At 49.1% G+C, this 22337-nt stretch overlaps 1 protein-coding gene across 3 annotated transcripts in view; it reads left to right on the plus strand.

Moving 5' to 3' along the window:
* Positions 1–22337, plus strand: part of Arntl (aryl hydrocarbon receptor nuclear translocator like) — a 110835-nt gene that overhangs the window by 73127 nt on the left and 15371 nt on the right. For 2 of the 3 annotated variants that reach the window (XM_045145022.1, XM_045145023.1), the window contains exons 4-12: positions 1590–1711; positions 2439–2590; positions 4674–4712; positions 5018–5059; positions 6328–6485; positions 9145–9224; positions 14810–14902; positions 16295–16412; positions 18859–19008. In XM_045145022.1, the coding sequence (XP_045000957.1) occupies positions 2451–2590; positions 4674–4712; positions 5018–5059; positions 6328–6485; positions 9145–9224; positions 14810–14902; positions 16295–16412; positions 18859–19008 (820 nt within the window). In that variant the 5' untranslated portion in view covers positions 1590–1711; positions 2439–2450. Of the gene's footprint in view, positions 1–1589; positions 1712–2438; positions 2591–3321; positions 3411–4673; positions 4713–5017; positions 5060–6327; positions 6486–9144; positions 9225–14809; positions 14903–16294; positions 16413–18858; positions 19009–22337 lie in introns of those variants that run through there. The other variant, XM_045145024.1, reaches the window with a different exon arrangement.

A 22337-nucleotide genomic window follows, 5' to 3' on the forward strand; every position in this document is an offset into this window, starting at 1 on the left:
CTTCCAGATCAGCCTCCTGGACTAGAGTAAAACCCTACCTTGAAAAACCAAAAAAAAAAAAAAAAAAAGAATGGAGTCAGATTGGCTTGGGGTCTGGGAACCAGGGGGATGAGGGTACCTGCCGCCTGGGGAGGACTGGGTCTGGAGACACGCGTGTGTCAGTGTGAGGTCTCTGTTGCACACTGAAATGGAGATGTGCTTGTCGCTGGGAATACAGTGCTGTCACGTCTGGCTGGTATTTGGGACAATGAGACTAGGTAGGACCCCTAGAGAGGGCGGATGCACGGGGCAGTCGTCCCACAGCACCCACGGGCTTCTCTCGTGTAGAGGAAAGGGAGACGGGGAGGAGCCAGGGAGGGGCAAAAAGTTGTGGCTCCTGAGGTAGAAGATGCACAGGCAGGTGGCGTCTCCACGACGAGAGACAGCAAGCAACCCAGGAGAGGTCAGCGCCACGCAGCTGTGGGCCAAGGAGCCAGGAGCCAGGAGTCTAGGGCTGGCTGTGGGCTTGAGAATGGGAGGCCCCTGGTGGGCCAGCTGGGGCTGCAGTATTGCAGTGATGGAGTGACGGGATCTGAGTCAGGGCGCAGACTTAAAGAAGACAGAAAATGGAACAACAGCTAGAGGAAGATAGTGTCCAAATTTGATAGTTCTTTACCTGGTCTTGGGTGTTGCTCAGTTCTAGAGCACTTGCCTAAAAAATGCAAGGCCCTGGCGCTCTTGTTTTAAAAGAGCTCCCCACTCCCAAGACGGGAGTGGAGTGAGTACTTTTATCCAGGTGGCAGATGCGAATGACCCCGTGGTGAGAAGTGGTGATACAGGATTCTGCAAGGAGCTTTGGAAAGGTAATCGTGAAGAGATGGGGAAGAGGGTTCAAGCTAGAGTTAGGGTGTGAGTGCCTCAGCAGGAGCATCCAGGCAACTTGGTGGGATATGGTCCTGCCCCCCCCCCCCAGCAAAATAAGCAAAATTGTCAGGGCTGGGTCTGTGGCTCAGTGGTAGAGGATTGGCTTAGTATGCTTGAGGCTCTGGGTTCAAACCGCGTCACTGGAAGTAAAAAAAGAACACAGTTATCAGCGAGCCCAGGACCGGGGAGACGATGGAAGTGGGAAGAAACAGGCTCAGAGGACAGCGACAGGCCCGGGCGTGGAGGCTTGCTTCACGGAATGCTGAAGGCCGTCCTCTTGCATGCCCAGGCGCACATGGTGAGGCGGGATGGGGGGTATCTGGTAGAGAAGTGGATGCGAGCTGACGCATAAGGGGGCAGAGAAACGCCTACCGGTGAGGTGCCATCCCAAGTCATTTAAGGGGGCACATAAGCACAGTGGCTTTCCGATTGGCAGGCGCTTTAGGGGGATAAAAATGACTAGAGCTGCCCAGGAGTACAGTGTTTCAGTATGTTCCAGAACATTTAGCATGGGTCTCTTTCTGCCCCATTGGTCTCACTTTTAGAAATCTAAGAGAACAGCTCGAATGCTTGAATATGTGTGCAAAGCTGTACACTCTCAGTAGTGCTCATAAAAGTGAAACATTAGTGTAGACCTGACCGCGGGGACTGGGGAAAGTGCTCACCCTTACCTTCATGTTTTGCAGATGCAGGAACTTGGGCCTGGAGGAAGGGAGTGACAGCCCCAGGCGTCCCGTCCCGTGGAGCTCTTGGCTGCCTGTAGAGTGTGGCCTCTTCACCACGGTTTGGAGTTAGAGCCCCTTGCAAGGTACTTATCCCCAGCCTCCCCTTCCACCCGATGGCTTCGTTTTAAAGTGAGCTTACTTGAAGCTTGTAAAATAGGAACACGCAACTTGCTTTGCAAATTTGTTTGCAGTCTTCATTTAGGTATGCAAGTGGGTGCAGTACAAAAAGGCAGGGTAAAGAGGGGAAACAGGTCAGACTTTACTTGGTCATGGAAGAGAGAGGAACTACATTTCCGCTACTCCCAGTGGGACTTACTTTGAAGGGGTCTGTGTAGCCGAGGCTGGCCTTGAGGCATGATCTTCTTGCCTCTACCTCTGAAGTACTATGATTGCAGGTGTGTGTTACCACACCCAGCTACATTCTTTCTCATGTTGTATGTTTTCTTACAATTTTTAGGAAGGTCATAAGAAAACAACTTGTTAATTATTTTGCTGATTATCAGAATGAAATAAAATAAGGAATAAAATAAGGAGTGCCTGAGAACATACGGGACACTGGGTCACCTTCTTAAGCCTCAGATTTTTAGTTCTCCCATGCCTCAGTATAGGACCTAGGGAAGCCACCCAACTTATTTGGGCTTTTGTGTCTTCACATGAAAAATTATCCACTTTAAAATGAGTATGCTGTCCTTCCTACTCTGGGTTGGCTGAGTGAGAAATGTTAGTGCAGGAAACCGGCCCCATGTGCCTCAGTGCCGCAAGGCCTTCGGGGCACCCATTGAACTAAACGATCCCTTGCCACCTTGGTAGAGCATCCTTCCAATGGCGGACCAGAGAATGGACATTTCCTCAACCATCAGCGACTTCATGTCTCCAGGCCCCACCGACCTGCTGTCCGGCTCCCTGGGCACCGGTGGCGTGGACTGCAACCGCAAGCGGAAAGGCAGCATCACTGACTACCAGTAAGGCCTGGGGCCATGTGCCACGCTGACCTTGGGCACCAGTGGGTGGGTCTGGAGCAGCTGGGGAAAGCCACTCTGCTCTCGGAGAGGGTGGAAGCAGAGTCCCCACCCCCCACCCCGTGCTGCTCATTTGGTTTTGGCTTCATGGCCCCTGGATCAGCAGCCAGGAGGCCGTGCAGTACTGCTGGGCGTTGACGTGAACTCCTGTCCCCACCGTCCCTCCATGTCAGGGGGAAAGGAGCACCTTTAAAGCCAAGTTCTGCCTTTTACCCTTTTCCAGCTCTCCCTTGGAGCAAGAGAGTCGAATCCAGGAAGACAATACCAGGGGTTGCAAAGAGAGCCTGCTTGGGTCTCTCTCCGAAGAAGGCAGCAAGTGTCAGATGCTTAACTAATGTGTGTGGCATGGATGAGTGGAAGTCAGCCTGCAGGCAGCCTAGAGACTCTGACTTTGTCCTTGAAGACTGTTTAAATTAGCATGTACCCAGGATGTTAAATAGCATTTGTTTCTTCTTAGACTTGATGCCTTTTCTTTTGAGTAAGGAAATGTCCCCGCCCATCCCCCCTCTTGTGCACCTGTGGTCTCCTAGGGAGGAAGGCAGGGCCGAGCAGGGAGAGCACACCTCCCCTTGCTGAGGCAGCTGGCTGTGAGGGCTCTTTCCCAGATGTCCCTTGATGAGGTTTTCTTTCGTATAATGAGGGGAAATCTCCAAGGAGGTGTCTCCCCACAGCAGATGTCCTTTCTGCTGAAGTTCACAGGTCGAATTGGGGGAGCACAGTGGCTGGAGGTCAGATGCCCACTAGGAGATGCTATGATTAATATGTAAGTTATCCCAGATCACTGAGAGAGCCAACACTCAGGGGATGGAGAGGGTGTGAGGAGCGACTGAGGGGCTTCTTCCATAGAGCTGACGGCCCAGCACAGATCACTTTAGCTCTGTGAGTCTTCTTCTCCATGGAGCCACTAACATGCTCTGGGGCTTCTGTCACCGAAACCTATGGTCCCTAGTCTTGTTCCTGCCCACTGTCCCTCTGGATTCTGTCACAGACCCCAGGTGGCAAGCCTTCTGTAATTCATCGAGAAGTCATTACTTAAGCCACCACAGTTCCTTTCCCTGATTTTCCTGTGCTAAGGTCCTCAGCGTCTCCTCACCTCACGGGGTCAGCCTGGCTGCTGTGGTGGGCACATTCCAGGTGACGGGGCATGCTTGCCTGTGTGGCATGTATGATTTCCTCAGAGCTGTGAAACCTACTGGAGAGACTGCCCATGAGGGCACCAGGGCACCTAGGCAGAAGCACCATTCTAAAATGCCCTGATGTGATCCCACAGATCCACAGAAAACAGCATGTACTGTTTGAAAGGCCATCATCACTCCTTTCTTACAGGAGAAGGGGGAAGGAGAGGAGGCTGGGAGGCAGTCAGTGCCTCCTGATAAATGAGTGAGGCAGAGAAGGGAGTGTGCTGACCCAAGGAGGGACTGGAACTCCTTCTTTGGGGATTTTGGTCTGTTTTTACTGAGCCACCAGATGTCATGACACATGGATCTCTAGGGTCGAGGGGTGCCCACCTGGTGGAGGAGCAAGATGTGGGGTGGCTAACGGTGCCTTTGAAATGCCGCCTGAGCTCCACTCTGCTTCCTTGTCGGTGCTTTAATTAGCCCCTGCTCAGTTACTCCCACCCACCAAGTAGACACGCACTCATATCTTGGGACTGCGCTTCATTTATCCAGAACAACCAGGGGATATGGTGGTATAGATGTTTGGGCTTCCTCATTAACCAAAAGTCTCCATAGAGCCTGTGGATTCTCAAACAACCAGAATGTGGCTAAATGCATGTAACATGCAAACTCTGTCAGGACTGTTCATAACTTTTGTTTGGTAATATAAAGCCAGGCCAGGTTCCATAGTAGGTTGAATGTAATTTTTCTTGTTTCCTACTGTTACTCATCATTAATCTGTATTATGGTTGTTGGAGCTTTCCATGCAATTGTATGGCTTCTGGATAAATGAAAGCCTTCTGCATTCTGACAAGAAGGTGTTCTGAATGCCTTTATTAACATGCACTCGTCCTCTCTTGTCTTTGTAGAGAAAGCATGGACACAGACAAAGACGACCCTCATGGAAGGTACCAGAAATCTAGTTGTTTGAACTGCTGTGGTCTTACTGTCATCTCTTTGCACAGTGTACACATCCTGTTACCTGGGGCCTGCTCCACCATGTCTTGACTGGAGATAAGCAAGGGGACCATGAACCTGTGGGCACAGAGCCATCCCTACTTCCCCAATCCCTAGTTTGGCTAACAACCAAGGAACCCTTGTGTATCTGTTGTAGAGGGGTGATAGGAATCAGGCAGGAAGAAAAAAGATTGCTAACACTACCTGCCGTCTGTAGGGGAATTGCAGTTTTATCTTTTGCATTTTCTTCCTCTAGGTTAGAGTATGCAGAACACCAAGGAAGGATTAAAAATGCAAGGTAAGCTTGACCCCTTGCTTTGTCCACACACCCTGCTGCTTCCAGGTGCCTAAGGGACAGATGAAGAGGCTCTGTGCCCTCAGCCCTCAGCGGACAGGAGCAGGAAGTGGGCCTCAGCTAGAGGTGGCCTTCTGTTCTTCACTCCTCTATGGTTTAACCAAAAGTAACTTGGGAGGTAGCAAAACAGTCCAGGCTGGTGTCTTCCGCAGTCTCTAGCAGATTCCTCCTTCCTGATTCATGGCCCCTCCAGAGCAGACATGGCTCAGTGATTCCTTCCATTCCTGGGCTGCACCTCGCCTCTGACAGGACCCTCTTTGTACTTCAAGTGGCATCTGAAGGCTAGATCTGGAGCACTCCAGGTCCCTTGAGATCCTCCAATCTGGTCCTTCCACCCCACTCAATTTACTGTGACTTCCCATGTAGTCCTCTTTCTTTCTTGTCATTATACTGGGGCCGGTTGCTGCTGGGTCACGGGAAACAGAACTAGCAGGCAGCAGACACTGGCCTTAGACTTCTAGTTTTTCCCTCGTAGACCAGCCTTTGTGGGAGGCCCATGGCTCTGTGTTGACTTTCCACTGGTGATCCTCCCCCTTGGCAGGATGGTCAGAAACAGCAGGTGCAAACGTGTCAGGGAGACAGTACGCAAGAAAGTGTCATCCTGTGTCAATGGGTGGCACTCCTAGTGGGATGAGTGTGACCCCTTGCCCTAGGAAGCCTGGGGACAGACATAGCATCTGTTGCATCTAGGTGGGTCCCAGTTAATCCAGGAATGGCAGTGTTAGTACCAGTACCTCCAAAAACATATCTCTGAAGACAAAGGAGAGACTCCCCCAGCAGGCTCACAGGAGGCTCCTTACAGACTTCAAAGACCTGGGGTCCCTATGATGATTGTGGATGCTTGGCTATGTGAAATCTCTTATTTCCCACCTTTCTGTCATTCTACCCCCTCTCAAAATCCAGTTTAATATAGGCTGGAGAAAAAAGTAATGAGGAAAAATTAATAGCTCAGTTTGCTATAATAGAGCAATTGTTAATTTTTTTTATTAACTCTAAAGAAGAGATAAATATTAAAACAAACAAGTAAATAAGCAAGTTCTGACCTCTCACTGAAACCACTGGGTTTGGGGGCAGGTAATTTTAGTATAAAAGTCTAATTTGAAACATTCTGTGAATTCTAAACTTGCCTCGTCATAGAATATCGAAAATGGTTACAACACCTTTCTTTTTTTTGTCATCTTAACAGAAAACATTTTTGTGTCATTGTTCAGGGAAGCTCACAGCCAGATTGAAAAGAGGCGTCGGGATAAAATGAACAGTTTCATTGATGAGTTGGCTTCTTTGGTCCCAACGTGCAATGCCATGTCCAGGAAATTAGATAAACTTACTGTTCTGAGGATGGCTGTTCAGCACATGAAGACCTTGAGAGGTGAGAGCCGGGTGTTGTTGCCCTTTTTGTTCTGGTCCCCGACGTCGCCTTGTTTGGACTGTCGCTGAAGCACCCAGTGGTTACTTCACGTGTGTAGCCCTGAGTAGTGTTCCTGGGTTTCTCAGCAGCCTGAAGAGGCACATCCGAGTGATTATTGAGCTTATGCGATATTGGGATTCAGTTTATCAGCCATGCACCCCAGGGCACATCAGCTGTGCGTGTACGTGTGTCTGTGTACACACACATCTAGCTACCTCCTATCAGAAAATACCGCCTGGTGTCCCTCTTGCCTGTGCAGATCCCCACCCTCACAGTGATATAAAAAAATTGTAGAAACGTTTATGAAGAGTGATACAAGAAAGACAGCCCAAGTTTTAAGAGAAAAATTTAATTTGGTCCTTCTAACGAGTGAGTCACCAGTTGATAGATAGTTCTCACTGTGTTTCATTGTCAGGAATGGACACTGATGATATTTTCATCTTCCTGGAATTTTCCCGAACTAGATTGACTCTTTGTGAGGGAGGCAGTATTTTCCTTCTTTGCTGAGTGTGGGGTAGGTGAGAAAACAGAGGCAAAAAAGTAGAAGTGGCTTGTCCAGGCCGCAGGAGAAATCTGTAATGTATCAGACTTTATGGTGAGTTTCACTGCTGGAATTTTCCACAGTGAGTCTTGTACCTTTGATGAAATTGAAAAGAAGGAGTTCAGTCACATCAGACCTGCATGCTGAGAGTCCTATCTTTACAGCTTTACAGGTCACCAGAAAGAAGGAGTTTGTTCTGACTTTTTATCATTATTCAAAAATATGTGTGTTGAACTCTATGCTTGAAGAATGATAGAAAATTGATCCTCAGTACCCAGCTAGTTCAGTCCATACAGCATGAAGCTCTTAGTGTCATGGGTTAAGTTATTATAAACTAACTTCTATTAAACTGGAAAGTTTCAGTGGGTGTGGAGGAAAGCCTGCACTTTCTTAGTTGATGTAGAAATGGCCAACAGTCTGTCTTCTTCTTCCCTGGGCACTGGAACTGCCTCACTGCACCACGTACCATTCTGCATGTTCTGGTCATTTACAGGCAGTTTTCCTGGGTCAGTTATTGTTCTGAATATGCCAGGCTGAGAGCCTTATAAGCACAAGTCTTGTCCCCTTCAGCCTGGGCCAGAGGAATGCATTGCTCAGGTTGCCACGCCTCCCCCCCCCCCCACTCCCAGTGAATTAGAACACGTTCCTGCTGCTGTGATGCGTAACTCAGGGCTGGCAGCCAGGCTGATTCCAAGAACGTCAGAGTGGTGATTTGATGGACAGCTAGATGGTCCATTTGTCAGATACTCAGGAGGGAGGAACCTACCCATGTCTGGTTTGTTTATAGACCTGCCTCTGTCTTAGAAGCTAATTAAAAAAAAAATCTTATGTATTTGCAAGCAGAGAGAGAGAGAAAGAGAGATTGAATGGGCGTTCCAGGGCCTCCAGCCACTGCAGTTGAACTCCAGATGCATGTTCCCCTTTGTGCATCTGCTTTACATGAGTGCTGAGGAATCAAACCTGGGGTGTTAGGCCTTGCAGGTAAACACGATAAGTGCTGAACCATCTCCATCCCAGAAGCTGATTTTTTTTTTTTTTTTTTTTTTTTTTTTTCCGAGGTAGGGTCTCATTCTAGACCAGGCTGACCAGGAATTCACTGTGTCTCAGGCTGGCCTCAAACTCACAGTGATCCTTGTATCTCTGCCTCCCAAGTGCTAGGATTAAAGATGTGTACCACCATGCCTGGCCCAGAAGCTGAATTTTTAAAAAATATATTTTATTTATTTATTTATTTGATAGAGGGGAGAGAGAAAGGGAGACAGAATGGGCACGCCAGGGCCTCCCGCCACTGAAAATGAGATGTATGTGCCCCCTTGTTCATCTGGCTTATGTGGGTCCTAGAGTATTGAACCAGGATCCTTTGGCTTTGCAGGCAAATGCCTTTACCACTAAGCCATTTCTCTAGACCCCAGAAACTTATTATTATTATTATTTTTTTGGTTTTATTTTTTTTGAGATAGGGTCTCACTCTAGCCCAGGCTGACCTGGAATTCACTATGTAGTCTCAGGGTGGCCTTGATCTCACAGCAATCCTCCTACCTCTGCCTCCTGAGTGCTGGTATTAAAGGTGTGCACTGCCACGCCCTGCTTAGAAGCTGATTTTTAACCACCACTAATTATCTCCTGATTTCCTTTATAATAAGAAAAGCAAGTTCAAGTTTCTTGTCAGCAGTAGTATTCTCTTTTTCAATGGGATTCTGACCCAAGCCATATCCAGCCCTGTCTCAGTGAAGGAGAAAGAAAAGAAGAAAGGGCAGGGGAGGTGGCTCAGTGGTTAAAGGTGCTTGCTTGTAAGGCCTGGTGGTCCAGGTTCGATTCCCAAGTACATACGTAAAACCAGATGCACAAAGTAGCACAGGTGTCTGGAGTTTGTTTACAGTGACAGAGGCCCTGGTGTGCCCATTCCTCCCCCCCACGCTCAAATAAATAATTTAAGTAAATAAATAGACAAATGAAAATAAGATATAACTCTCAGGCATGGAGTCCACATCTCACCCACAAGGCTAGAGGCATGAGGCTACTGTACAGCTCTGACTTCATGGGAAGTCCCCCAACTCTTTCTTTTTTTTCCCCCCTCAGGAGCCACCAATCCATATACTGAAGCGAACTACAAGCCTACATTTCTGTCAGATGATGAACTGAAGCACCTTATCCTCAGGGTATGTAGCAGTTAAGGATTCCTTTACCCAACCCTGATCTTTAGTTGCTGAGTACGTACAGCAGGTGGGACTCCGATGGCCCAGCACTGAGTTCTTCTGGGCCCACTTTCTCTGCTGCGCACCTTTACCTTGCCGCTTGAGCAGACTTCGCTTTCCTCCCACAAAACCTGTCGTTCTTCCCATCCTGCTAGATCAGCAGCGAACGTCTGCGCTAGTGTGATCAGACGCTGAAAGGGGCAGGATTTTGTTTAAGAAATAAGGGAGGGAGTTAGAAATCAGAATCCTGCATGAAGATTGTAAGAAGGTGGAGCTGTAGAAAGGTGAGACTTTCTCTTCTCTCAGTCACGAGTAAACCAGTGTCCACCCTGAGCCTTCCCACCAAGTCCACTCGGACAACAGGGCTGCCAGAGGAAAATGAAGGAGCGTGTGCTTTCACCCACTTGACTTCAGTCTTCTGTCCACTAAGTCTGCCGAGGGACGGACAAGATGGCACCATGGGATCTTGTTGCCCTCCACAGAGGACTAGAACAGGGCTTCAGGCCTGCTATAAGCAGAGTGAAATTAACTAGGAAATTGAAAGGAAATAAAAGGAGGAAATCCTTTGGCACACTGTAAATTGAAAAATAGAAAAACCTAGCCAGAGGAAGAATCACCAACCCTGTAATCCTGTACAGTCAGGGCTCACCTGACCTGCCCAGGCCTCTGCAGCTTCCGGCTCTCAGCAGAAGTTGTCGAGCCCCCCGTGGAGCTCGCCCATCTTCTGCTCAGCCTGGCTCCAGGTGCCTCGCATGTCAGCTTGTGCGCCCATTCCACTAGCTGGAGACAAGCTGCATCAAACAGAAAAGCCTTTCATTTTATTTTATTTTATTTCATCTTATTGTTTTGAGGTAGGGTCTCGCTCTAGCCCAGACCGACCTGGAATTCACTATGTAGTCTCAGGTTAGCCTTGAACTCATGGCAATCTTCCTGCCTCTTCCTCCTCAGTACTGAGACTTAAGGCCCACGCCACCATGCCTGGCTGGAAAAGCCTTTGAGTGCAGTGACTGGAAGGCCTGATGGGTAGCTAGGACTTCGCTTCTGGGCAGCTGTCTGGATTGCTGTGTTGTTGTGTAGGAGCGAGAACCAGGCTCCTCTTTCTGTCTCCTTTCACAGCTTGCCAAGCAACCGTGAGGCCTGGATTCTTCCGTGTGGCAAGGAGCCGTGCTGAGTCTGAGTAGTCAGACCGATTATAAAAGCTGTGCGATCTTTTTATTAGGAAAAGACTCACTTTCCTGGAAATACCATACTGGACTTGGGCTTACCTGCAATAATGCATCACTTTTTCACCTCTAGCTACAGGGCTGGGGGTAGAAGCAAGTATATAATGTCCCAGCCTCCACAGGGAGCACACTCAAGAGAAGGAAACTGGGAAATGAGGTGAGGACAGTATCTGCCTTCCAGAGCCAGCCACATCATCTGCTCAAGTCCCCTCCACAGGTGACTCCCACAATTCAGATCAGGCCTTGAGCTGCCATCTGGGTGTCCCGAGGGTCAGGGAAACCAGAGAAACCGCCCTACTATGCCACGTATAAAGACGCTACAGCACTGCTCCTCCGCAGGCCCCGTGTGTGAAATGCTGGCAGGTCAGGCTTTAATCTTGTAGAGGCAGCTGTGGCTTTGAACTTAAGGCAGGATTCTTCTCTTTGCCTCTGTCAGAATCTTTCCACCTGGCGATTCTGTGGTCCAGCTTTCCTTTGGATGTGGGCGGGATTTTTTTTTCTTTTTTACAAACTTCTAGATTTTATTTGGCATAGATTTTAGCTAGTCATCCTTAAGAAGAAACAGTTGAAACATGACTGTGAGTGGAATGTGTGATGATTTTTTTTATTAGTTATGGTCCTACTCAGTATGTAAACAGCACATGTTGGTACCATCCTCACCCTCATCCCTGCCCCACTCCAAAGGGACCCTCCTTGTTGGGGAATGTGGGTCATGCCTTGTGGGAGAAGCCATCAGTGATGGGGAACTGGCAGTGTCTCTGTGCATAATGGGCCAACTTGTGGCGCTAACAGTCTTTCCGCCCCCTCTTCCGTGAATTTCCCTGAGCCATGTTGGGTTCATTTTAGGTCAGCTTCAGTGATGGGCTCTTAGGAGCCTCTGGATCTCTGGTTTGGTAGGAGTTGAATATCCACAGTGTCTATCTCCTTCACCCTGGGTGGGATTTGTACATCAGGAAGGTGTGGGCTTCTGTGCACTGGTTCTCATTTATTCCCCAAGTCACCAAGAGAAAGATGCTTGGCACTGTGTCACAAGCATTCAGATCTGTGACAGATGTTGGGGTGGGCTGGCCTCCCAGCAAGCAAGGGATAGTTTCTGGTTACCACATACACTTACTCAGTCCTTCAGGCCTCCTGCACTTTTCCATGTTTTTATTAATTAATTTACTTATTTTGAGAGAGAAAGAGAGAGAGAAAGGCAGGTACAGAGAATGGGCGTTTCAGGGCGTCCAGCCACTGCAAAGGAACTCCAGATGCGTGTGCCGCCATGTGCATCTGGCTTACGTGGGTCCTGGAGAATTGAACCTTGGGCCTTAGACTCCTCAGGCAAACACCATAACCACTGAGCCGTCTCTCCAGCCCTCTCCAGCCCTCTCCATTCTGGATCTAACGCTGTCCCTGCTCTCACCTGACTGAAGTAGAAACAAGTCTGAGCATCTCTGGAGCTGCTTTCAGGGCTGCCAGTGAGGTGGCAACTTGTGTGGGCACTGAGGAGCCCTGCTTGGCTCAGTGTTTACTCTCACCATCTTGAAAAACCTTGATTTTTAGACAGCGGTCCTCTCATTTCCACTTTGCATGGGTCTCCTCAAGCTATGCTGCTGATTACCATAGTAATTTTTAAGGAAAAAATTTGGGTGTATATATTCCTATATGCATGTATAATCAATATGTTCTCAAGCTCAGTTTACAATGCCATATTTAGTAACTTCCCTGATCCTATTTTTCTAAATAATTTTCTGTCAGTTGGCTACACATCAGAGCCTAGAACAGGGTTCTAATGTTCAAGCCAAGCACCTCAACTCTCACTATATCACTGTTCCATGATAAACTTGCCTTGCATAATAAGCTTGTCTTGCTTCTTGGGCCCATGTTTGTGGCTATGAAACACCATCCAGCCCTTACCATTGACAGGAATTTTATAATTTTCGTGGACAGAGGGACAGTCTCTTTATTCATTTGTCCCTCCTCTTCAGACCCTTTACTTGCCCTTCTTCCCGTGTTTCATAGTTTTCATCTGGATCCCACAGGAGAGAAAACTTGCAGTGCTTGTCTTGCTGTGACTGCTTTATGTTGCTCAACACGATCGTCTCCAGTCCCATGCAACTTCCTGTGAACGACACACTTTCCTTCTTTAAAGCTAAATGAAAGTCCACAAGATGTGTATGCCTTTTCTTATGTCCCTGTGTCTGTGGATGAACACATGGGCGGATTTAGATGTACAGCTGGCAGCGGGGTCTCGTTCTGCTTCCCACAGGCACAAATCCAAGGAGCTGCTTTCATCTGTGCCACTGGTCTCATTCTAACCCAGGCTGGTTTTAAACTCATGGCGATTCTCTTGCCTCAAGCCTCCCAAGTTGGGATTCCCCACATCTGGCTTTCACGTTTCACACACTCTTAGTGGACAGCGTGCGCAGGGTCCATGAGCGCCCCCGTTTATGCCGTCTCGAGCCAGTTCCTTGCATCTGGGTCGGCACGGCGCCTGCCCGTCCCCTGGGTTTCTTGCTCACTTCACAGTGCGACATGCCCTCGCAGCTGTGGCTGTCCCGTGGCCTCTGGTGCTGATGGTGTTCCCACAGGGTCCGCTCTTCAGTTGTCCCCACGCCCAGCTCCTTTGCTGAGAACTGCAGATGGGTGTTGAGGCCTCTGTCACCGATCGTGCCTTTGGCCTTTGCCATCCACCTGTCTCCCCGGAAGTGAGGTCACTTTGCTTAGGTCCCCGTTCAAGCGGCTCTGCCCAGCATTCCTGCCAGGCTGCCGTCACTGTCTTCCCAGACACCTTCTGTGCTGCACCCCGCCTAAGTCACCTGGAACCCTTCTCTCAGAGATGTGATTGTCTGCGAGGAAAGTGAGGAAGTTATTAATATCCGGCTTTTTGACATAATGAGGCTTCCAGCACTTGGTGCTCAGAAAATTACTTCCCTTCCCTTCCCTCTCGTCCCTCCCTGGCCCAGCTTAGAGGCCCGAGCCTCCAGAGGCCGTGTCCTGACGGGTGCCCACAGCCAGTGGGTGTGCCCTCTTTTGTTCACGTCTTCCGTCCCAGCTCAGGTGCTGGCCCTTGGACTCATTGCCTAGTTGTCTGAGTTGAGCTATATGCCAAAGACCCTATTGTGAAAAGGAGGAGAAGTTTTCTAGAATTCTCCAGAGAACAGTCTGAAGATTCATGACCAAGCAAGCAGTGGACCCACTTTGTAGCAGAGCCAGGGGAGTGGGTTATGCAAGCAAGTACATGGCAGGGAGGGGAGCTCCCTGCCTGTCTTCAGAGGCCCCCAAGTGGTCGTGGCTCAGGGGAGGACTCGCACACATGCAGGCAAAGCGGCCGAGCCTCTTGGAGTGCAGCTTTGGCGTTTTTCTGCTTCAGTCCCGCCACCTGATGTCTTGTCTCTTCTGGGCTTTGTTAACATTTTAGTCAAGAATTTCATGGGAAACTTGTGAGTTATGCTTGCTTTTCCTTTTCCTTTTCCTTTTTTTTTTTTTTTTTTTTTTTGTTGTTGTGGTTGTTTTGAGGTAGGGTCTCACTCTAGCCCAGGCTGACCAGGAATTCACTATGTAGTCTCAGGCTGGCCTTGAACTCATGGTGATCCTCCTACCTCTGTCTCCAAGTGTTGGGATTAAAGGCATGTGCCACCATGCCCGGCTTGGCTCTTTTTTCTTTTTGGAAGGGGAGGACTTGAACCCAGGTCTTGTCATGCTGGACAAGTGCCATGTCACCATTGTTGCATTTTGCTTTTCTTGCCTCTCTTATAATACAGTTATCTCAGGTCGAGTGGAGGGAGAATGGTTGAGACCAGTAGTTCTTGAGGCTGTATACCTTTGAACCACGTGGAGATGACCCACCTTCTTGCCAGTCCACCAGAAAATAACCTGAAAACAACCCCACTCCAAATGTTGAGACCCACAGATACGGAGAGCCCCCTGTACCTGAAGGTGTGCAGACAGTGGCTGAGACACTGAACTGAGATTTCTGATCTTCAAGGGTCCTTGCCAGTCAGACTCTCTTTCCACAGAGCTGTGACAATCAGAACAATGAAACATGATTTTCCCAGTCTGTGAACAATCAGAAGAAAAAACATTAAGCTGAATTCATTTTGAAACAGAACTTACTTTACTTTTTCTTTTCTCCTGTACCAATTCGATGACATGTGGAGACCATATCTACCTTGGAGAAGCTCATAGTGTCCTCACAAGGCATGTTCAAGCATCTCTTCTTAGATACCAGTGAAACCGTTAGTAATGGCCCCATGCTTTGTACACTTAGAAAATGAATCCCCAGTTTGCTCTCCAGTCCCGTGTCTTAAAGTGATGAATTGATTATCCATTTCTCCTGATTAGGCAGCAGATGGATTTTTGTTTGTCGTAGGATGTGACCGAGGGAAGATACTCTTTGTCTCCGAGTCTGTCTTCAAGATCCTCAACTACAGCCAGGTAATGTTCACGTTTCCTATTGGTCATGGGCAGCCATATGACAGCCAGAAATACCACCCCTCTTTTTCTAGAAAATTCTGTTTCTTAATACATTGAATCTAGACAGGAGAATTTTTGAATATGTCTTGATTTCCCCACTGGAACATCTGATTCTGATCTCATTGATAACATTAGCTTTCTCATTGCTACAAAATAAATAGTTCCCCCCCACACACACACAAAATAAATAAATAGCCCACATGTGTGGGGTGGGCAGTCAGGCTCTCTGACAAGGAAGGAGGGTATGCAGGTAGTTCAGTACCCCAGAATGAGAAATTGGAAACTCACCCACTGTGTCTGCAGTGAGGTGAAGCCCTGTTGAGCCTCAGCTTATAAAATTAGTTGTGATAATCTACACTTTTCAGATCATCTGCAGGGCTAAGTAAGAGCAACACATGAGAGCTTCTAGAGCTTTCACCTACTGTGTCCTCAGAATCTTCACTTATTCATTCATTCATTCATTCATTCATTCACTTTTTCACACACTTGCATATCCACCAAAGCCTGGTAGGCAGAAGAATTTGAATCAAGATCGCATATGTAGAATTTAGAACTAATATAAATGTAGTTTTTCCAAGGTGCTTTGCTTTTTTAACTCTCAGAACAAAGTTGTAGAGGAAGTTCTGTTATCTCTGTGAGCAGATATCACTTGATTAAGAAGAGGCCACCTGGCTATGGTGTCTGTAATTGCAGTGTTTGGGAGACTGAGGCAGGAGGTTCGTGAGTTTAAGGGCAGCCTGGGATACACAAAACGTAACACACACACATCCCATACACACATACACACAACACAAACTTACCAGAGAGGCTTAATGGCCGAGCTGGGGCCAGAGCCTGTGCACTGCCTTCCTCCTTTATCTGTCTGTGAGGGAATATGTGGGCATCAGAACATGTAAAAAGAATGTAGAAAACCAAAAGATTCTGGCCTTAGAGGAGTATGAACTGTTTGTTTATAATTGAACCCTTTCCCCTCATGCATTATCAAAATCAGGTTCCCTATGCCTGCTTCCTGTGTTGAGGCAAAGGGTATATGTGTGTGTGTGTGTGTGTGTGTGTGCGCGCGCGCGCAGGTCACACAGGGTTGGGTGTGTATGTATGTGCGTGTGTATCATATAGGGCTGGATGTGTATATATAAGGTTAGGAGTGTGTGTGTCTGTGTGGGGGTGGGTCACACAGGGGCTTGTGTATGTGTGTGCATGGTCACATGGGATGTGCGTGGGTGTGCCCAGGTCATACACGAAATGTCTGAGTTTTTCATGTTCAGGAGTACAAGCTGAAGGCCAGGGATGAGGGGACAGTAAGAGTGCTGCTCTTGTGGCTGACCTGTCCCTTTTCATATGCCGTCTTCACAGAACGATCTGATTGGTCAGAGTTTGTTTGATTACCTGCATCCTAAAGATATTGCCAAAGTCAAGGAGCAGCTATCCTCCTCAGACACAGCGCCCCGGGAGCGGCTCATAGACGCGAAAAGTGAGTGCGAGAGAGGGAGGGAGGGAGGGAAGGAGGGAGCTGCCGCACACCGCTCCCCACGCTGCCCGCGAGGGTGTGCCACAGAGCGGATCCCCAGGGTCCAGTCTCTGTTTTCTTACCTGCCTTTTTCTGTACCCCAGCTTGCTGTCTGTGGCTAATGTGTTCACTGGGGTTTGTTTTACATTATAGTCCACATACAGGAGAAAAATTTCAATGTCCAAATTTATTGAAGGGAAGAATTACTTTGACTTGATTCTTTCTGATTTCTGGTCATTGTTTTCAGAATCTTTAACTTCCTACTCTCATGTTCCTGAGTCGGAAGGGCTCACACTGGCTGGATTTGTTCTCAGAACAAATCACACTTCTGAGCCACACATGGGCAGCCTCCCACGATTGACACAGGAGCCCCGGGGCTGTCATGTGATGCTCCTCTGCCTGAAGTGGCCCCTCCCTCTAGGTCGCCTGCCTTCCTGTAGTGTCAAGTCAGCATTGCCTTACCTCCCAGCTCCCCACTCCCGCAGAGGGTGGACTCTGGACCCCAGCTGCTGGTTGGACACACAACCCGAGTGACTTCACCTCCTTGCCTTGTAGTTTCCTCACCTACAAAATAGTATTGAGTTCATTGAGGTGTGCAAGTATGCCAGGTTATGATATGTTAACGTGCTGCATGAAGAGTGTGGAAAATTCTCAGAACAGACCAAGGATTAACATGTGTGTGACATTCCCATTGACCCAGGGCAATCTTGGCCTGACTGGTTTATTGTTTCTAAGCTCTCCATGTTAATCCCCAAGGGAACCATCCGAGAACTCTCCTTTAAAACATTGTTTCTTGGCTAGGGAAATCATTCCATGGTTAAAGGTGCTTGCTTGCAAAGCCTACTGACCTGGGTTCAATTCTCCAGTACCCACGTAAATCTGAATTCACAGCAGCACGTGCATCTGGAGTTCGTCTTCAGTGAGCCCTCTCCAGGATTCATTTCCATAAGCACATTTATAATATAAGTATTGGCCATGCTCCCTGTTGCTCTTTGAAGTCTTCCTGTGGCCACTTTAGTGACCTAAAGAGAAAATGGTGAATCGTGTTTGGTCCTTGAGGCTCTTGCAAGGAGGCTGTCAGCACTGTACGCGATGGGCAGCCACAGCCACAGTGCCAGGCATGGGAACAGATGGGGAGTTCTCACGAGGGCGCAGGGATGGGCTTTGAAAGATGACCAAATAGTTGCCAGGCAGAGAATGGAGAAGAGCGGGGGAAGCAATCTGCCGACAGGCGCAGGTGTGGAGACGCAGGGCCTGTTTGGTGTCATTGGGCCAAAATATACAGGGAAGGGGACACATTGAAGGGCACTAAGGCAGGTGGGCCAGGTTCGGATTGACATTCTGGGAGGTTAACAGAGGTGGTGGTGTGGGAGGCAGATGGCAGTGAGGAGCCAGGGAGAGCCGGGGACGCAGCCACTCTCCAGCGTGACGGGGGTGGGGGTCGTGGGGGTCTGTTGCCCCCGCTGCCACACGGACGAGCAGTGCAGGGAGGCCTGTGGTCAGTCACCGCGGGAGCTTCCACCCTGGCCGTGCTGCGGCCCAAGCAACAGAGCAAATAAATGCAGGCTGGGCAGGGGAGGGGGTGGAACTTGGCCTAGCACAGAGGAGACCCTGAGTTTCGCCACTACACCCCCCGCAGAGCAGGTTACAAACAGGCGCTCATGTCTAATTCTCTATTTTCTGGCAGCCAGTTTTAAGAATCAATGCAAAGAGTATAAAGCCAATTACCATGTATTTTATTTGACCTTGTGAATCAAACGTATAGTAGCGATGATGACAGTCTTAAAGCATTCTTCCGTGTTTCCTTTCGGGTCCTGGCTCTGGAGTCCTCATGCCCATTTTACATGCAGCTTCACATCTGCACTGAGAAGAGTCCTCCAGTGCGCAGCAGCCATGGAGCCCACACCGTCCCCTCAGACGGGCACGTCCAGAAGGGGTCCAGGAACCCGGGTGTGGGTAGGGATTCTGGCTCCAGACAGGTTGGAAATGTAAAGCCAGCCCCACATTCTACCATCCGCTGCAATGTCCAAACCTCACGCACCCTTCAAGGACCAACTGCAGTTCTTTGGCAGGCTGTATTTGCTCCTAGCTTTGGCCACACTTTTCCCCGGTGTTACTAATTTCCCTCAGTGCATCTGTTTCCCTTGTTTCCTCTGCTTAGCTGGACAGGAACTGCGTGCCATGTTTCTTTTTTCTTCCCCAGAGCACCTAAGCCATTTGAGCAGTGGCATTTGCTACCTGATCAAACCGTTCCCTGATGGCTCTTTGTTGCATCTTCTAAGGTCATAGCTAGGGAGAAATGGTATAAAACAGGGAGGCAGTAAAGACAAGGCTTTGTTCAAGGTCACGCCACCCCTCTGGACACATAACCCTGCCCACGGTTCATCACATTTTGTATGTTGATTTGCAGCTGGACTTCCGGTTAAAACAGATATAACCCCTGGGCCATCTCGACTATGCTCTGGTGCGCGGCGTTCTTTCTTCTGTCGGATGAAGTGTAATAGGCCATCAGTGAAGGTCGAAGACAAGGACTTTCCCTCCACCTGCTCCAAGAAAAAAGGTATACTTTGGGCTGGAGAGATGGCTTAGCGGTTAAGCGCTTGCCTGTGAAGCCTAAGGACCCCAGTTCAAGGCTCGGTTCCCCAGGTCCCACGTTAGCCAGATGCACAAGGGGGCGCACATGTCTGGAGTTCGTTTGCAGAGGCTGGAAGCCCTGGCGCGCCCATTCTCTCTCTCTCCCTCTATCTGTCTTTCTCTCTGTGTCTGTCACTCTCAAATAAATAAATAAATTTTTAAAAAAAGTTAAAAAAAATAAAGGTATACTTTAACAGTCCTTCCCATCCTTCCCATCCTGGCACCTTACTGTTGCCTGGGGCTCGCAGCAGGGCTCCAGCTCAGTGCTTGGCCGGCAGCTCTCAGCCTGCAGCCAGGGCCTGCTCGTCCTCCCCGGCCCAGCACAGGCGGAAAGCAAGGGAACTCGAGCCACGAAGCCCTGTTGTGTTGCCATGGGACAGAGATTTGTGAATTGGCCTCCCCGTTCCGGTTCTGTTTATCCTAACATGGTCAGGAAAGGACCCCTCAGCACTGTTCGGCCGGCCTCCTGAGCACCCCAGGTCTACCAGAGTCCCTCCTACCAGTGACTCTGCGTGCTAAACACAACAGATGTTTTCCATTGACCTTCCTTCTTGCATTCTCTTCCCTGGCATTCCACAGACCTCCCCATCTGTCTGTCTGTCTGTCTGTCTGTCTGTCTGTCTGCAGTCCTCGGTCAGTCCAGTCTCTTCCTGGATCCTTTGGCTTCTCCTCTGTCCTGGGGATTCTCATTCTCCCTGCTTTGATCCCTAACTAATGTCACCCATCCCCTTAGCTTTAAGTGCCACTTATGTGACAGTCACTCCCAAGTTTACATTTCCAGCCCAAGCTTTTCTTTTGCACTCCAGATTCATACATTACTTCTCCCTCCCCAGTGAGCCTCACAGGGCATGTCCGATCTGTCACGTGGCAACGGAGCCACTAGAGCTCCCTCACTGTTGCAGCCAGCTGCTCCCTGACCCTCGCCTTCTCACTGGTCACAGTTACCTGTCACAAGCCCCATCTGGTGATGTTCGCTGTTACCCGAAGGGTATTTAGCCATGTCCATGTTGGGGACTTCAGGGTAAAACTCTGGGCTCTAGCAATCCCAATAAACTAGCTTCACCACCTGTCCCCAGTATGCCAATTAAAGAGATAAGTAATGGCAAAAAGCAGAGAGAGATTTATTCAATATGGTCACCTGGGGAAGAAAGAGAAACAGGGAACAGGGACCAGTGATCCCAACTCCTTCTTCAGGGACGCGGACATGAGCGTTGGCCTTAAGCAGGGGAGAAGCCGCCAGTCCTGGTCTAGGTGCGTTCTCCCTAGTTGTCTCAGGTCTGGTCCTGCGAGATGCTCCAGGGAAGTCCTTAGTGCTTGCAAGAGCAAGTGCGCGCCAGGCAGTGATCACTGCTGCTCCAGTGGGTAGTCTTGCCCCTGTGGATAACTGTCTTCACCGAGGGGTGGTCTTCCTGGCATCAAGGTGATGGTAGGGTTAAGATGGAAACTGTCTCTGTGCTGTCCACCAAAGTAGAGAGACACGGAAGGGAGCCCGAGGTGTCGGCTTTTCCTCTTGCTTGCAGTCTCTGGCCCCTGCCAGGAGTCTGCTCCTCAGCAAAAGCAGCCCCGAGGCCCTCTGTCAGGGGTCATCCCTCCGAGCCCGTCGCTTCAGCTCTCCCAGGCGTGGCAAAGTCAGGCCACAGACTCTCCATCCTGCTAGATGCTAGAACGATCTTTTTAAACTGACTTAAAAAAAAAAAAAATCAACTTCCTGTTTCAAGCCCCTCATCGTTTCCTGCTTCTTGTGAAGAGAGACTCGCGTGGTTTGCACACCACGCGGCACAAGGCCCTGCCACCTTTCAGCGCATTTAACCACGCTGACTCTCCTGTGGGGCCTGCAGCCTCTTCTAAGGCCAGGCCTCTGCACGTTCCTCTGCCTGTGACCAGAATTTCTCTTCCCTCCCTGTGGCTCCCATCACCTTCTCTCTGGAAACTCAGGCTTCTGCTGTCTTCCTGTGACACACCATGGGCCTTCTTGGTGGTGCCATCGTGTAGCTCCGGTTCTGTAGGGTTCCGTGTGGTGGTTCGGTTAAACTCTGCCTCCCCAGCTACCTGCATGCATCTGATTTGTTTTCAGCCATGTTCCAGGTAGTGGCACAGATGCTCAGGAAATAACCCATGATGGGCTGTTTGGTGTTGAACACAGGTGTGTCACCCTTAATGTGCCCAAATCAGAACACAGGTGTGTCACACTTACTGCGCCCAAATCAGAACACAGGTGTGTCACACTTAATGTGCCCAAATCAGAACACAGGTGTGTCACCCTTAATGCTCCCAAATCAGAACACAGGTGTGTCACCCCTAATGTGCCCAAATCAGAACATTGGTGTGTCACCCTTAATCCACCCAAATCAGAACACAGGTGTGTCACCCTTAGTGTGCCCAAATCAGATACTTCCTTTCTTTTGTCTGATGTGTTTTCTCTCCCTGAATTAATGAATGTGAATAATAACTCAATCTAGGACATTGAAAGCTATCCTTGTTCTTTTGTTGTTGTTTTTATTTCCTGATACCTGATATTCATACCAAACGTGAACAGTTCTGTCACAGAGACGCCATCTGCGGCCATCACCCAGTCCTCACCCTCTCTTCTGGTACTCTAGAACCTGGCCTCTAGACCTCTGAGCCTCCCTCCTTCCAGTTTCTACCCTCATTTGCCCACCACATGTCATTTTGCTTAACACTTTTGGAGACTCTTCATTTCCTGTCTGGAAAAATACCGAACGTGTCTGTTAGCAAATAATCGCAGTCTTTATAATCTACCCAACTCTACCTCTCCAGTTCCTCCTTTTCTGCTCAGCCTTCTTGCAGAGGCCTGTCTCTGTGCATTCGTACTTTGTCACACGTTAAAGACAACTCTAGGGCTGGAGAGGTGGCACAGCAGTAAAAGACGCTTGCTTGCAAAGCCAAAGTCTGGATTTGATTCCCCAGTACCCACGTGAAGCCAGATGCACAAAGTGGCGCATGCATCTGGGGTTCATTTACAGTGTCAGGAGGCCCTCGCGTGCCCATTTTCACACACACACATAGACACACACCTCTCTTTCTCTCTCTCTACCTCTCTTTTAAATAAATAAGTTGTTTTTTTTTAAAGACATACTTAGTCCCATAGCCAGTGCTCATCCCTTTTGGCTAACCTCCTACATTGGATTTTCTGAGGGTGGGAGCTTTCTGTCTCCAGGCAGGCTTATTCCCTCTTGGCACGTTTATATAATGTTCTTGGTATCCTGGCTCTGCTGAGTGTGGGTGGCACCGGCT

Source organism: Jaculus jaculus, chromosome 3 (assembly GCF_020740685.1).
Source record: "Jaculus jaculus isolate mJacJac1 chromosome 3, mJacJac1.mat.Y.cur, whole genome shotgun sequence".
In the NCBI taxonomy this organism is placed as follows: domain Eukaryota; kingdom Metazoa; phylum Chordata; class Mammalia; order Rodentia; family Dipodidae; genus Jaculus; species Jaculus jaculus.